A 14,928-nucleotide genomic window follows, 5' to 3' on the forward strand; every position below is an offset into this window, starting at 1 on the left:
TTTTTATTTATTTTTATTTTTAACTATTCTTAATTAATTTTTTGTGCTGTACCAAGATTTTTTTTTGTTTTTTAGCGTTAACTTTGTGCTGAAGATATCTTAGTAATTACCATGTAAATGTTTTTTTTTTTAACTTTGTGCCGAATTTATTTAACTTTGTGCCGAATTTATCCTTGGAAGATTGAATTGTTTTGTCGAATGCAAACAGTTACCCTTTGATTCATATACAGTCTTTGGAGTAAGGAATGCTGAAGTATTGAGAAATGTAGAGCCATGACAGAGACGTTGATAGTGACAGATTGCCCCGTTATGAAAAAAAGAATCAGGATGTGTTAAAATTGCGTCTGATTCCGAAGCCTTGGGAGGAAGAAGATCTCAAAAACATAAGGTCTGACAGGGTGGGAGAAGTGTTGAATGGAAAGGTCCCAATGGAAATAGATGTGGTGCAGGACCTGTAGGTGTATTCAACGATCTGCGTATGAAACTTTATGAACTACAGGCAATTTTTCATTTAGTTAGCTGTTGGAGGGTGAGTCGTGACAGGGACCTGTCTTAATTTTCCTCTAGAGCCATCTTGTATTAGGGGAAGCTACTTCTTGGAGGAAATATGTACATTTACAGGGTTCTTGATGCAAGTGAGGGCATTAGTGAATTTCTCTCTCTCTCTCTCTACTCTTCTCTCTCTCTCTCTCGTCTCTCTCTCTCTCTCTCTCTACTCTCATAAATATATATAGTACGCACACGCATATATATATATATATATATATATATATATATATATATATATATATATATATATATATATATATATATATATATAGTTGCAACCACCTTTCTTTTCTCTACACTTCCACCTTTCATATTCTGTTTCCTCCAATGGAGTCATGGTGCAATTGCGAGGTTTTTCTCATGTCACACCTTTCAAAACCTTTTACCGTCAATTTCCGGTTCAGTGCTGACTGACCTCACAGGTCCCAGTGCTTGGCTCTTGGCCTAAATTCTATTAAGTGAGCACTCCTCCTCAGTCTAGAGCACCATCTCCGGATGGGTGTCCGTGCCCAGAGTCAACATGTTTTGAACCTGTACCGTTGTCGATTGTTCTCAACTCCTGTCTTTGTTTGTCGAGGTGCTCTTCGGACGAGTGATCGGATTGTTGAAGAGGGCGTCTGCTCTGCCTTACAGTTTAGAAGCCCATGTGAGTAAATGAGCGATTTGAATTCCACGGTGAGCTCTCAGAGATTTTACGGTAGCCGTCAGTTGGGAGTTCGAATAGGGCCTTGCAAAACGCCGAGAATCGCGGTTGTTTTCTAGGTATGTTACGAGGTGGCTAGTATGTGGATCAACTTATTAATATGCAGAGTCATGCATATTAATGAGAAGCATTTAGGAGATGCCTAAAGTATCGGTGGCCAGAGAAAAGACTTCCATTTTCGAACGGTAAATTTAACATTCTTCCACCTAATTTTTCAAGTCAGAGATGGATATCGTCTCTTTATAGACTTAAAGGTGATTTTTCTAGTAGGACCGATTTTTAGCCTTAGGTGTTAGACGGAGAAGGAAGGAAAAACATTAAGGCATTTATTCAACTGGGTGTTAGACAGAGAAGGAAGGAAAAACATTGAGATATTTTTTGAACTGGGTGTTAGACGGAGAAGGAAGGAAAAGCATTGAGATATATATTCAGCTGGGTGTTAAACAGCGAAGGAAGGAAAAACACTGAGATATATACTCAACCGGTAATTTTTAATGGATGAAAAGTAGGATCGAACACTCCATTTTTACCCTGACAGAATGGTCCTCAAAGGTAACCCAATTAGCTGATGCTGTCCGCAACTTGACAGCAGAAAATGTGATTCCGGTAACGGAGCATCGGACGTGCTTGAGGAACAGTATCAAATAAATCCGGCGAAGAGTTTAGTTTGTCAGGTGCCTCCTTTCTCCTCCTCCTCCTCTCTCCTCCTCCTCCTCCTCTCAGTAGGTCAATGAAGGCCTTTTATCTCTTGGCGTGGGAGGCGTCTGCGAAGTTCATTCCAAAGTCAGCACCGTTATTGTGGCATCACCTAATGTCATTGTGTGTGACTCTCTCTCTCTCTCTCTCTCTCTCTCTCTCTCTCTCTCTCTCTCTGTGAGACAGGGAAAGAAATTCGGTACAGTTACGTAATAGGTGAAGTATTTCCTTTGCACAGAGGAATGAACCTCAGGAGTTTTCGAATAATCGATTAGAATGTATTTCTATTATTTTCTTTGTATTATATATATATATATATATATATATATATATATATATATATATATATATATATATATATATATATAATTGTAAATAAATTCTTCTGTTAAAACAGGATACGTCTCCAGTATAAAAGACCCATTATAACACTCTGGTTTAAAGCTAAGGACTATATTTCGGTGGACTAACTTCGACCCTTATCACTTCTTGATAATGGTGGAAGTCATTATACCGAAATATATATATAACTATATATATAATATATATTATATATAGATATATATATATATATATATATATATGAAATTATTAGAAAAAATATAGAGTTTATAAACGAGATTTATTTTCCGTGCAAAGCTACAACAAGGAAGATGCATAGAGGTATACTGAAATACACGAAAAAATTGATATCGTCTTCATTAACAGGACAATTCGATAACTAATTTCGTTTAATAAAAGAAATCTTTCATGTCTTTTACCATGGAGGGAAATTAACTTGAATAGGCACGGAAAAGGAACCATATCCTAATTCATTTTCGTTTTCGTAAATAGAATAGAAAAAAGGTGACGGAAGTTGTCGACGAACACCTGACAGGCGAGTGTAAATTGCCCTATTGTGTAAGTCAGAATTCCCAAGCACAAAATAAATACGGACTCTTGTTAAGTTCTTGTCTCGAGAGGTGGTCTTCGATTATTTTCAACCAGTAAAAAAAAAAATTTGAAATTGTTTTTGAAAGTTCAAGAAGACCAATATATCTTCTTCATTCTGACTTCGTGTAACCATGACTTTAAATTAGCAAAAAAAAAATGAAGACAATAAGAAAAATGAAAGATTTGAGCAAATCGGAAAATCTCTGAAGATACACAAGGCTTCCGTTGCTATTTGTTTTGTCGAGCTGAATAATCGCAAACTCTCCGGAGTTTTTTGTTGAACTGACTGAAGTAAAGATTTCCTGGTACACTCCGTTTAACCTCGATTCCTTTCCCGGAACTAAGAAAGGTGAGTAAATTTTCCCAAGCATTTTTATGCCAAAAAAGAAGACTCTCTCTCTCTCTCTCTCTCTCTCTCTCTCTCTCTCTCTCTCTCTCTCTCTCTCTCTCTCTCTCTCTCTCTCTACACCGGGGATCGCTTGACAACCATGTTGAGCAACGTTGGGTCTGATCAGTACATGGAAGGGTAACTTTGTAATGCTAGATGGTATTCAAAACGATTGATGCTTGTATAATGAAGTCTCCGGGTACCCGTTCAGAAACAAGCCCTTATTCACACACACATATAATAGGGTTTGTTTCAATGTTTAATAATCCCGGGATATTGTTGCACATCCCGTGAAATCCCGGGATAAAATTAATTAAAAAAATAATGATAGATGTCTAGATTATGTCACTGTTTTGATATTTATGTAAAATACTTTTTATTTTCAGTGAATTGTATTTTCCCTTCAACAGCATCTTGCTAGTAGCAAAATTGAAAGTTGCAACACTTTTGCATGATAGTCCTGTCAAATAATCCGTGGAGGGAAGATAAAGCGTCTGTTCCATTGTTACCAGTTTATCGCAGTAGCTAAATCTATAGAGGACAGGGATATAGCACTGTGACAAAGTAATCATGTACAAGTTTGCAGATTTTTCAAGAAGAACATATTCCCCTTTTATCATGTGGAAACAGTTTTACTGTTTACCTAATGCTTTATTTTGTATATTTGGGACAGTAATCACGCGAAGCAGTCATAATATATATATATATATATATATATATATATATAATATATATATATATATATATATATATATATATATATATATATATATATATATATATATATATATATATACACGTATATGGGCATATATATTACTTACCTACTCAAATCTAAATTCATATCGATTGATCTTTATGCATATATTGTCCATGTAGATTTTAGGCTTTGTTGAGGAACAAAGTGTATGCTGGAATTTAAACACTAGGTGGAATTAATAAGACAGTCAGTCTACAGTAATATTTCTGCATATATAGTAATGTTAAGCACTAGTTGTAATATGCAATTTTAGATAATTAAAAATCCCATGAATTCCCGGGAGCCCGGGATTAGGACTCATTTAATCCCGGAATCCCGGGACAAAGAAAAAGCTCCAAAACGACAATCGTTAATATATATGTGTATATATAATGTATATTTACAAATGACATGAATATATTTATGTATATAGTATGTTATATAATAAATACATTCACACACACACACATGCATATATTATTAGAATATATATATATATATATATATATAAAAAAAAAATATTATATGAGTATAGTATAAATATATATTATTATATATATAATATATATATATGTATATATATGTATATATATAATTATATAATATATATAAATATATAGATATATATCATATATATATATTATATATATATATATATATATTATATATATATAAATGTCTGTGTCACTTAAACACGCGTGGATATTTTATATTCGCAAATATGAAGCGTGGGTAACAGTTTACATTCAAGGGGAATTATGAATGATCAGGATCTCTGTGTTAGCCATATTTCGAACCATTGGCTGGTGCAGAAACCATGATAGACTGACCCACCACCCGGCCACCGAGAGAGAGAGAGAGAGAGAGAGAGAGAGAGAGAGAGAGAGAGAGAGAGAGATTGATACAAGTAGGCTGTAAATACACCTGTCTAATTCAGGTTCTGTACTTGAGATCGATATCAGCCCACCTTGACTATGAGAGCCGATTGATAAATTAGTGACACTAATGAATAATTGTCATCAGAAAATAGGATAAAAATGGATATAGGACAAGCGTTTTCTATTGGTTATTTAGATTAATCGAGTACTGCAGTATTTCCCCTCCGTCTCGTGATGAAGTAAGGAATTATGTTCCGTAAAGAAAATCAATATTTTGCGAACAAGGTACAGCATTTTTTCCATACATGAAACAATCAAGAAATGTTTTGAATATAATGATGGTAAACATCGTCAGATTTTGTAAAACATTAAAGCAATAACAAAGTTGTAACTGAAAGAGAACGTTATTTATGAAACCATAACATTTTTCTGTTTTTGCCCATTATGCATTGTCATATGATGAAAATTTAAGTATATCTTAGTTTTACCAGACCACTGAGCTGATGAACAACTCTCCTATGGCTGGCCCGAAGGATTAGATATTTTTACGTGGCTAAGAACCAATTGGTCACCTAGCAACGGGACCTACAGCTTAATGTGGGATCCGAACAACATTATATCGAGAAATGAATTTCTATCATCAGAAATAAATTCCTCTGTTACCGCGTTGGCCGAGCCGAGAATCGAACTTCGGACCACCGGATGGGTAGCCGAGAGCGAAAACCGCTCGTCCAACGAGGAACTTGTCATATGATGAAATGATTGTAATAGTGAGTACTTATTTCCGATTTCAAACCTTGCCCACTCATATTGACTATAACTGGTTCACTTAAGGTAGATCCTTGGATGAGCCCTATGCCTACGAGACGTTAGTTTGGCGGCCGCTGATTGGCTGGGAGCTGCCTACCTCCCGGTACCAGCCAATCAGCGGCCGCCAAACAAACTCTCGTAAGAATAGGGCTCATCCAAGAATCTACCTTAAGTGAACCAGCTTTACTTAATGTTACATCTTTTGAGTTCCTCGCATTTGTTTTGAATCTAAAATAATCCACCCTATAATTAACAGCTTGATATAAAATAAAAATTCACTTATTAACACTTTTTTTTGTCGAATGAGCTCTAAAGATTACTTCATACTTGATCCTCTCCGAACCAAACAAAATACATCTTATTCCTAAATTTTCAGTAAGACGTTGGAATCATAAATTGAAAGCATAGCCGTGAAATTAGCACTCGGTATTTAAAGGTATCTTTGATATTTTACGAATGAGTCTTTTAACTTGGAAATTTTTCCCTTTCTGTGTGTATATCTATGTGTATCAGTATATTTGTAGTTTTGTATTTGCTTATATTTATACTCATACATACCGTACTCATGTTGCCTCCTGTAGTACGTGTGTATCCGTTTGTAGTACACATAATGCTCATTTATTCACATATAACATCCAAAATTATACATGTTTGGGATTAAAATCGTCATGAGTGATATATTCGTTCCTGCAAACTCCTGTAGCAAGAAGGAAGTTGAATGGAGGATTATATTTGAGAAAATATTTAGTATATCTTCATTGCATCATGTAAGCGCCTTAGTGGCGTGGTCGGTATGGTGTTGGCTTGCCACCTCGTTGGCCGCGAGTACGATTCTTGGGCATTCATCTGAGGGGTGAGAGATGTGTATTTCTGGTGATAGAATTTCACTCTCGACGTGGTTCGGAAGTCACGTAAAGCCGTTGGTCCCGTTGCTGAATAACCACTGGTTCCATGCAACGTTAAAACAACATACAAACAAACAAACAATCATTGCATAATGTGGTAAAAAGGTGACGGTTAACAAAAATGATGGAAATTTATTTAAAGAAATATTTATTATGAATTCATGTTAGCGTAATTATTGCAAGTTCTTGTATTTCCGTAAATACATAATGGTTGCCCTCTAACCTTAAATTGATGAAAATAATTTAAATTTTTAGAACAGTTATTTAAATCAGAGATGAAAAGGGTAAAAAATAACGCTCAACAAAAGCATAGACAGATCTTTCTTCAAGATATAGCGGTTTCAACTCCATTTTTACAGGGCAACCCATTGAACGCCTAAGATGCAAGTAGTCAATTTCGTGGTTCCTCTTTTACGCTCGTATTTGAAGTGGGTCAGAGGGTCGCTCATTACATGATCGCTGTGCGGGAAATGGACATTATGGTCTGTACTTCCCACGAAGGTATGGCAGACACCCATTCATTAGCTTATGTTTGATGAGTGCCAGTGTTTCACTAACGAGTCGCTCAGTAACTGTGCTTATGTTATAATTAAGAATGGGAGCGCTTCTCATACGTACATACGCACGCGCACGCCTAGGTAGACGAAATGGAAATTGATCTGTGAGGTCTCCAAGTGTATGCATAGATTATTTAAGCGCGCGGAGAATATATATATATATATATATATATATATATATATATATATATATATATATATATATATATATATATGTATATATATATATATATATATATATATATATATATATATATATATATATATATATATATATATAAAACTCGAGGTTTTAGTTTCTTAGTGTATATATTGCTTTCCTCAAAATAAACTATCAAAAAAAGTCCAAGAAACCCCGTGAGCAAGTCTTTGCAGATTTTTTTTTTTTTTTTCACGTCTGGGTGACATTTTATTTATTTCCTTTGAAACGACCTGTGTTTTTGTCAGTCAGAAGAATGTTCAGAACGGATGGTTCGACCGAGGTCGTTAACTATTTTTGTAAGGCCATGTGTTGGTGGCATCTGGTTGATGATTGGGGAGGGGGGAGGGGGGGATTGTGTGTCATGACTCATTTTTGTGAAATTTATCAAGGAGCTCGTCTTGTGTCACTTGACACTGATCTTTGACGGATGAAAAAAACGTCTTATTTTTGGGGGTATTTTCGGTTTTTATTGTTTAAAAAAATTTTTTTAAATAAGTCCCGCCAATTTTCATTGTATAACCTAATAAACTTATTTTAATCCATTTCTCCCCAATTTTCATCTTTAGCAGTAATATATTCGATTTATTTCCACTTGGCTCAGTGACGTAAACTTTGATATTGTTTCCATGTTGTGGGTAACTAAATGACTTGTTTATATTCCCTGCCGTGAAAACATTAAGATGGGATTTGGTTATGTATCACTAATATTTGCTTGTTATCAACAATTAAAGAAGAAAAAGACAGCTATATTCTATTCGTGTGTTTTCTTATTTCCTTATTTTCATAATCAAAGCAAACGGTGGAAGCTTAAGCCTCCATAACTTGCCTGTCTGTTGTTAACAAGTGTCGGTATATTCATAAGAATCAAAACACGTAGAATAATTTGTTGCATATTTGTTGCAAATATTGCCAAGATGAATAGCTCCCATCGAGGGATGTGTACTTCTGGTGATAGGAGTTCACTCTCGACGTGGTTCGGAAGTCACGTAAAGCCGTTGGTCCCGTTGCTGAATAACCACTGGTTCCAAGCAACGTAAAAACACCATACAAACAAGCAACATACCGTGTACTAGAGGCATAACTAAAGGTTCCGTGCAGCGTCCCTTCGGCCTCTAGCTGCAGCCCCTTTCATTCCTTTTGCTTTACCTCCGTTCAAATTATCTTTCTTCCATCTTATCTTCCACCCTTCCCCGTACGTAGGGGGCCAGTGCCGTCAGTGAACCTCATCCGGTGCACTATAGGCATTGTTACTTAAGGTTCTTTGCAGAATGCCTTCGGCCCCTAGCTGCAATCGCTTTCGTTCCTTTTACTGTACCTCCCTTCTTAGTCGCTTTCTTCTATCCTCCTTTCGACCCTCTCCTAACACTTGATTCATAGTGCAACTGCTTTGAGGTTTTCCTCCTGTTACACCTTTCAAAACTTTTACTCTTAATGTCCATTTCAGCGCTGAATGACCTCATAGGTCTCGGTGTTTGCCCTTTGGCTTAAATTGTACATTCAACTCAACCCAACTTTCCACCCTTTTCTAGCAATTGTGTCATAGTGCAACTGCTTTGAGGTTTCCTTCTTGTTACGTCTTTAAAACTTTTTTCACTCACAATTTCCTTTTCAGAGCTGCGGACAAAATTTCATGTTCCTTTACAGAGGTCAGCAGCAGCTGCCACAAGCCACCATTCCCTATTCAGACGGAACCGCCGCCTTTATTGACAAAGACAATCAGGACACGTAAAGATCTGGGCTACTGCATCTTTTGCAGGAAGCTGAGCTGTAATGATCTAATCGGAGAAGGCTTTTATCTCATAATTCATTTTAAGCAATTCGCGTTCATTGGCAGAAGTTGGGAGGCCAGCGGCATCTGGCCTGCGATGAAATACGATTGCGAAAATATGTTACGGTTAATTGCTCGGTGAGATGAGTACCTTACTCAACTTAGACTATGTTACCCACTGCCTATACAAGATTTCCTGGGATCGTTTTGAAACGGGATGCACCTCTCTCTCTCTCTCTCTCTCTCTCTCTCTCTCTCTCTCTCTCTCTCTCTCTCGCTTATGCACACAGACACACAGAATTTATTGTCACCTCGTAACGCCTTCTGAAGGATATATTTTATTCAAGGTAATTTTTAATATTTTTTGTTTTGTAATATTTTATCTTTGAATCAGCCTTTTAAAGAATTAGCTAGTTTTCATCTAAGAAACAGAGCTCTCTTTTTGCACGAAAAGTGAAAAAATTCATTGTTTCTGAATAGTTGAAAGGTCACATTATTTTTATTCAGCTTTTTCTTGTCGTCTTGACGTTGTCTTTTTAACCATTGTCGTTTTAACCTACATATTGCTGTGAAAGATTCTGATTTATTAAATGAATTCGGTTTTATCAAACGACTTTCTTTGAGGTTTTCTTTCATCTTTTTTATACCAAGGATCATTTTGATAAAGCCAAGTATTCTTTTATATAGAAAAATCTCGGTCATTTTACGTAAGAATGCGAATACTGCATTTCGTTTATATAAAGGTCATACAATTATATCCACCAACAACGCGTTGAAGAACCCAATGTCAAAATTATTTTATATATTTATTTTCACTCACCCGAAATGTCGAGGCGAAATAGAAACCTACATTACCTCGAAGAGTAACGGGATCAACTATATAATGTTTTTAAAAAAACTGCAGTAGAATCAAATGACCTCTCAAATTTCTCTGTTCCACTTCTCGCCACCGAAATCCAACGTGATGTGAAAGGCTTGTGGATGTATGTATGCCAAACTCCTCAAAATTCTGCAGCATTATTTTCGTTTATTTTTAACGTCTCCTACCAAGAGCGGAAAGGAGCAGTTTCCACGTACATAAAGGAAACGCTTGTGTGGTTGGTTATGTTGTACCTTCGGATGTGACTCGGTCAGTATTTGGCGCCTTTTTATTTTTATTCTCTGCCTTTGTCACTCTGGGTAAAAGTGAATCATTCGCTCGATGGCTTTGAAAGATAAGCATTCAGTTTCGTGCGATGCAGAAGGCGATCTTGAGAGCTTCTGCAGAATACAAATAATATTTTTTTTCTGCCGCATGTTACTTGTATTATCATTATTATTATTATTATTCAGAAGATTAACCTTATTCACATAGAACAAGCTCACAGGGGCCATTGACTTGAAATTCAAGCCTCCAAAGAGTATGGTACGCATTCGAAAGTAACAGAATGTAATGGAAAACGCAGAAAGAGGAAATCAGTTGTGAGAAACAGATAAATTAGTAAATTAAAAAATAAGTAAAGATGCAAATGAAATATTTAAATGTAAGTTATTGTTTCGAAAAGCATTTTATCCGAAAAAGGGTTTAATTGCAAGTATTTTTAAGAAGTTCTATATAAAAGTAAATTTTCATTGTGGCCAAGAAAACTGTTCCTCCACAGAGCAGGGCCTCTAAAGATACAAGGGATATAATATTCAACCTTAAATGAATTAACATTCTCCATTTTGTTTTCTTTCTTTGGCTTCCGGCATGGGTACATACATTTCTTTATCCATCCATACATTGGAAGTTAGAGATTTCTTAACACTTTAGGTGCTTATAATATCATAATGCTTAAATATAAGTGTGGGTTTCATATTAGTATCTTGAGTGTGTCTGTATTTGCCATCGCAACAAACATTTTACACCCAAAGCTTTTTTTTTTTTTTTACCGAAAGTTAAGCGAATTCTCTCTCATTGCCACCTTTCTATTTTCGGATGGTTAGCAATTGTGATACGCTTAGGTATAAATGTCATATTTTTTTCCTTCATTTTGCTGGACTGTAGATTACTCATTTATGCCCCTATTTTATAAGTTGTAATTTCTTGAGAAGGACATGAGCTTTATCCAACAAATTAGTAGTGATTCGATTTATTAGAATGTTCTTATAATTCTTCGTGTTTTGTGTATCCTAAGTATAGTCAGTTTGAAAGAATAATATTAAACTCTTTAACCTTAACGGAACCATGCGTAAAAAAATTCGCTTACTCGGGGAGTAAGCGTTCAAAGTACTTTGTTGTTGTTGTTGTTGTTGCTGTTGTTTTGGGAGGGATAGGAAAGCCTAGAAAGGTCCGAAAAAGTTGTTTCGCGTTGAGTTAAAGATACAGGAATTTAAGGATAAGATATTTATGATTTATTTATTAGAATGAAAATTTAAGATATATAATGTGCATGTTAAACATTACAGACATATTATTTCTAAAAAAAAGTATAGCGTATTCATTTTGATTATCGTAGGTGAAACAACGCTCTATTTGACCGTAGATTTTTGCACGCGCCCCGAGTAAGCTGGAGGTCGGATCATGCCTTATAAACTCTAAACTGTATGAAATATTAAAGTGTTATTTGCCGCTCATGCACCAGCAATGCAGTCTTTCGGGCGATGTGAGGTTATTGCTAATCGTTTTTGGCGATTATTGTATTGGCAATCTACGAGTATATTAGATCAAGAACAGAATGGCTATTAGTGCACAGTTACTTGACCAAAGAGATAAATACCCGTCAGATTTTTATTTTTATTCAGTATGACTGAAGAGCGTGAAGTCCATTACCGTTCCATTATTATTGTGTCTGTTTTTTATTGAGGAAGTTGAAATCACGTGACTTTTCAATAACGGATCCCATTGAACTTTTAGATGTAATAAATATCCGTTAGGCTGGTATTCTGTACTTTATATTCGCTGATGTATATATTTACTGATGTCTCAATACATTTCTTAAAAACAAAAAGACTTATTTTACCGGTTATCACACGTTCTTCATTTTTAGGTAGGCTCTGAGTTACATAAAGGTTTCGGTGTATTTCCTTAGAAATAAAAATCAGGATCATTTATTAAACTCCTGCTGACGAAGTTGAGGGGAATGTAGTTTTCCTTCCCATTTGTCCGTCTGCAGTCTGTTAGTTTGTCTGTCACACTTAACACGGCATCGAAACTCCTACTCGGTTGAAATGATCTCAGTCAAGCTTAGTGAATAGGTAAACATGTAGAGATTGCATGATGGAAGGACGTCCGTCTGTTTGTCCGATCACAACTTAAAGTTTTGCCTCAAGTATTGAAAATATAAGAGATGTGGCATTCGTTTCGGGCATACACGATTTACTAAAAAAGGTCAGTGACCTCGCAACCTTGATTGTGAACTTCATATTAAGAATAGCCACCATGAGATTATTTTGTGTTCCAGAAAACATCTTGTCGGGAGTAAATCTTCAACATACAACAATCAGAAGACTCTTAGTTACTCGTAGAAGTTGGTTTAGGATCTATAGGAGACGTATTTTATAAGCACTGATATTTTTTCTTCTTTTTTTTTTCTTTTTTTTTAATGACGTGTCGGTTGATACGTGTGTACCGGTCTAAATTATTTACGAGACCCTCGAAGACAAACCCATTCCAGGTTTAGAGACTGGAATTGTGTGAGTGATATAGAGCAAAGAAACCTTGTGTACGTCATTCAAGTTCAGTTAAATCGTAACGAATTGCGTGAAGTGGTTATGTCTTCCTAAGAGCAAATGGATGAGCACAAGAATCTATCCAATCTGTATCATTATACCTTAATAAACTGGGCTTATAACTTAGATTGAATCACTTTGGTATGTTTATTTTAAGTTCTGCAGCTTTTCATATGAGTATTCTGGTGAATGAGATGATTACAAATTCATAGCAAAATCCTCAAATGAATAAGTACAAATTCAAAAGCATGTTATAAGATATGATTGCATTGTTAATTGTAGATATTCGTTTCTGTTAGTGTGGATTTCTATTTTTATTATGGTTGCAAACATTTATAAACATTTTTATCAAAAGTCTTGGTATTCTAGGAATCGAGTAATCAATATGAATCATCTTAGCATAATCATAAGCACATAGCCGTTTATAGTTTTAATTCGTCCTTGGTTTATTTATTACTTTATTACTTTTAGTAAAAACGTTCCCCAAGGTCTGCGTTTGCCTTACTGAAGATCAAGAGAACGTCCTGGTTTTTATTTCGTTCCAAAATGCAAACATTTAACTCTCTCTCTCTCTCTCTCTCTCTCTCTCTCTCTCTCTCTCTCTCGTTTAAATCACTGCATTTCTTAATTATTTTAGCAGGAATCAGTGAGTGAAATTTGCATTTCTTACAGATGGAGCTGTTATGGTGATTAATTTGCTCAACTTGGGTGTTATAGAAGGAGCTGTTATATATAGTGCTTAATTTGTTTTCATACTCATTGGCATTATAACCCGCCAAGACGATACAGTTACCCGTTGGAAGCTTAAAACCATTTGTTGACAGATATCGTTCGGAATTCCACTTTTAATCAGAACATTTGCATCCAATTCATTCAATCTGTGTTATCTAACCTTTTTCCCCTTTATTGGATCGGCGTCAATAACCTGGGTGTTGTGATGCCAGTTGTAACAACCATAGAAATCAGTCAATCAATTCCTTTATTGGGTTATTTGGTCATTCCTGTCAACCTCCCCCCCACCTCTTCTCCCCCCCCCCCCCCCACCCACGTCTGGAATCACCCGATTCTCAGTCCCCTAAAACAGACGTTCATATTGGTACAGTGAGATATATATATATATATATATATATATATATATATAATATATATATATATATATATATATATATATATATCCCCCTAAGTCGCACGTTTATTGTGGCAGAAACGAATTTTACTTCTATCGTAAGATAATTACCGGTATTGTTGACCCATAATAATTCTTTTGAGTTCATGTCACAAGAATCATGAATGCAAAGTTAATGAAATCGTAGTGTTCTTGAAAAGACGCCTCGTTTTAAATTCTATGTGGTCTGCTTGTAAATGTAATAAAGAAATCTCCATATACGATTGTGATAAAGAATAACTGTAAATAAAGATTACTTAACAGTTGAGTCTGCAAAGTACGTTTTCCTTTTATATCATAGAGAACGAGAACGCAACATTTTAAGGTATACTCGTAGGTGGGTGGTGACGTCAGTGCTCCTTTTGTTGTGCATTGTAAGCATTGCCAAAGAGTATGGCAGCGTCCCTCCGGCCCCTAGCTGCAGCCACTTTATAGCCCTCGACTTTACTTTACCTCCTTTCCCCCTTCCTTTCCTCAGTCTTGTTTTCAACGCCAGTGTCAGTTACTTCTTGGTGAAACTGCCGGGTTTTCTCCCAGTTCCACCTTTACCTACCTAGTTCCTTGGACTTTCATTTCCGTTATTTTTTGGATCGCTTTATTTTACCTCTGTGCCTCGTTTGACATCCAAAATGTCATATATTAAACTTTATGGTATTGTCAGCTGATGGCTAACGGACGTTACGGCTTCTTTAATACACTGAGAGAGAGAGAGAGATTTTGCTGTATTTAAAAAGCCGTATTGTATATATTGTAATTATTTTAGAATACCATAAAATTGTACGTTTTCCTCCTTTCAAATGCTTAAAGAAAACGTTCTTTGCAACCCCAACAGAACCAAAAAGGAATCCTCCAGTTGCCATTAAATTTGGAGAGTATCTTCTTACATTACGAAATTTACGAGATTTAGCTGCAACCATTTTCATTCCTTTTACTGTACCTCCGTTC

At 35.7% G+C, this 14,928-nt stretch overlaps 1 protein-coding gene across 1 annotated transcript in view; it reads left to right on the plus strand.

Annotated features, from left to right (window-relative positions):
* Positions 1-1,044: 1,044 nt before the first annotated feature.
* Positions 1,045-14,928, plus strand: part of LOC135223046 (exoskeleton protein RP43-like) — a 35,073-nt gene continuing 21,189 nt past the window's right edge. The window contains exon 1 of the mRNA XM_064261555.1: positions 1,045-1,195. Within this exon, the coding sequence (XP_064117625.1) occupies positions 1,045-1,195 (151 nt within the window). The remainder of the gene's footprint in view (positions 1,196-14,928) is intronic.

The sequence above is a fragment of the Macrobrachium nipponense genome, chromosome 8 (genome assembly GCF_015104395.2).
Source record: "Macrobrachium nipponense isolate FS-2020 chromosome 8, ASM1510439v2, whole genome shotgun sequence".
In the NCBI taxonomy this organism is placed as follows: Eukaryota; Metazoa; Arthropoda; class Malacostraca; order Decapoda; family Palaemonidae; genus Macrobrachium; species Macrobrachium nipponense.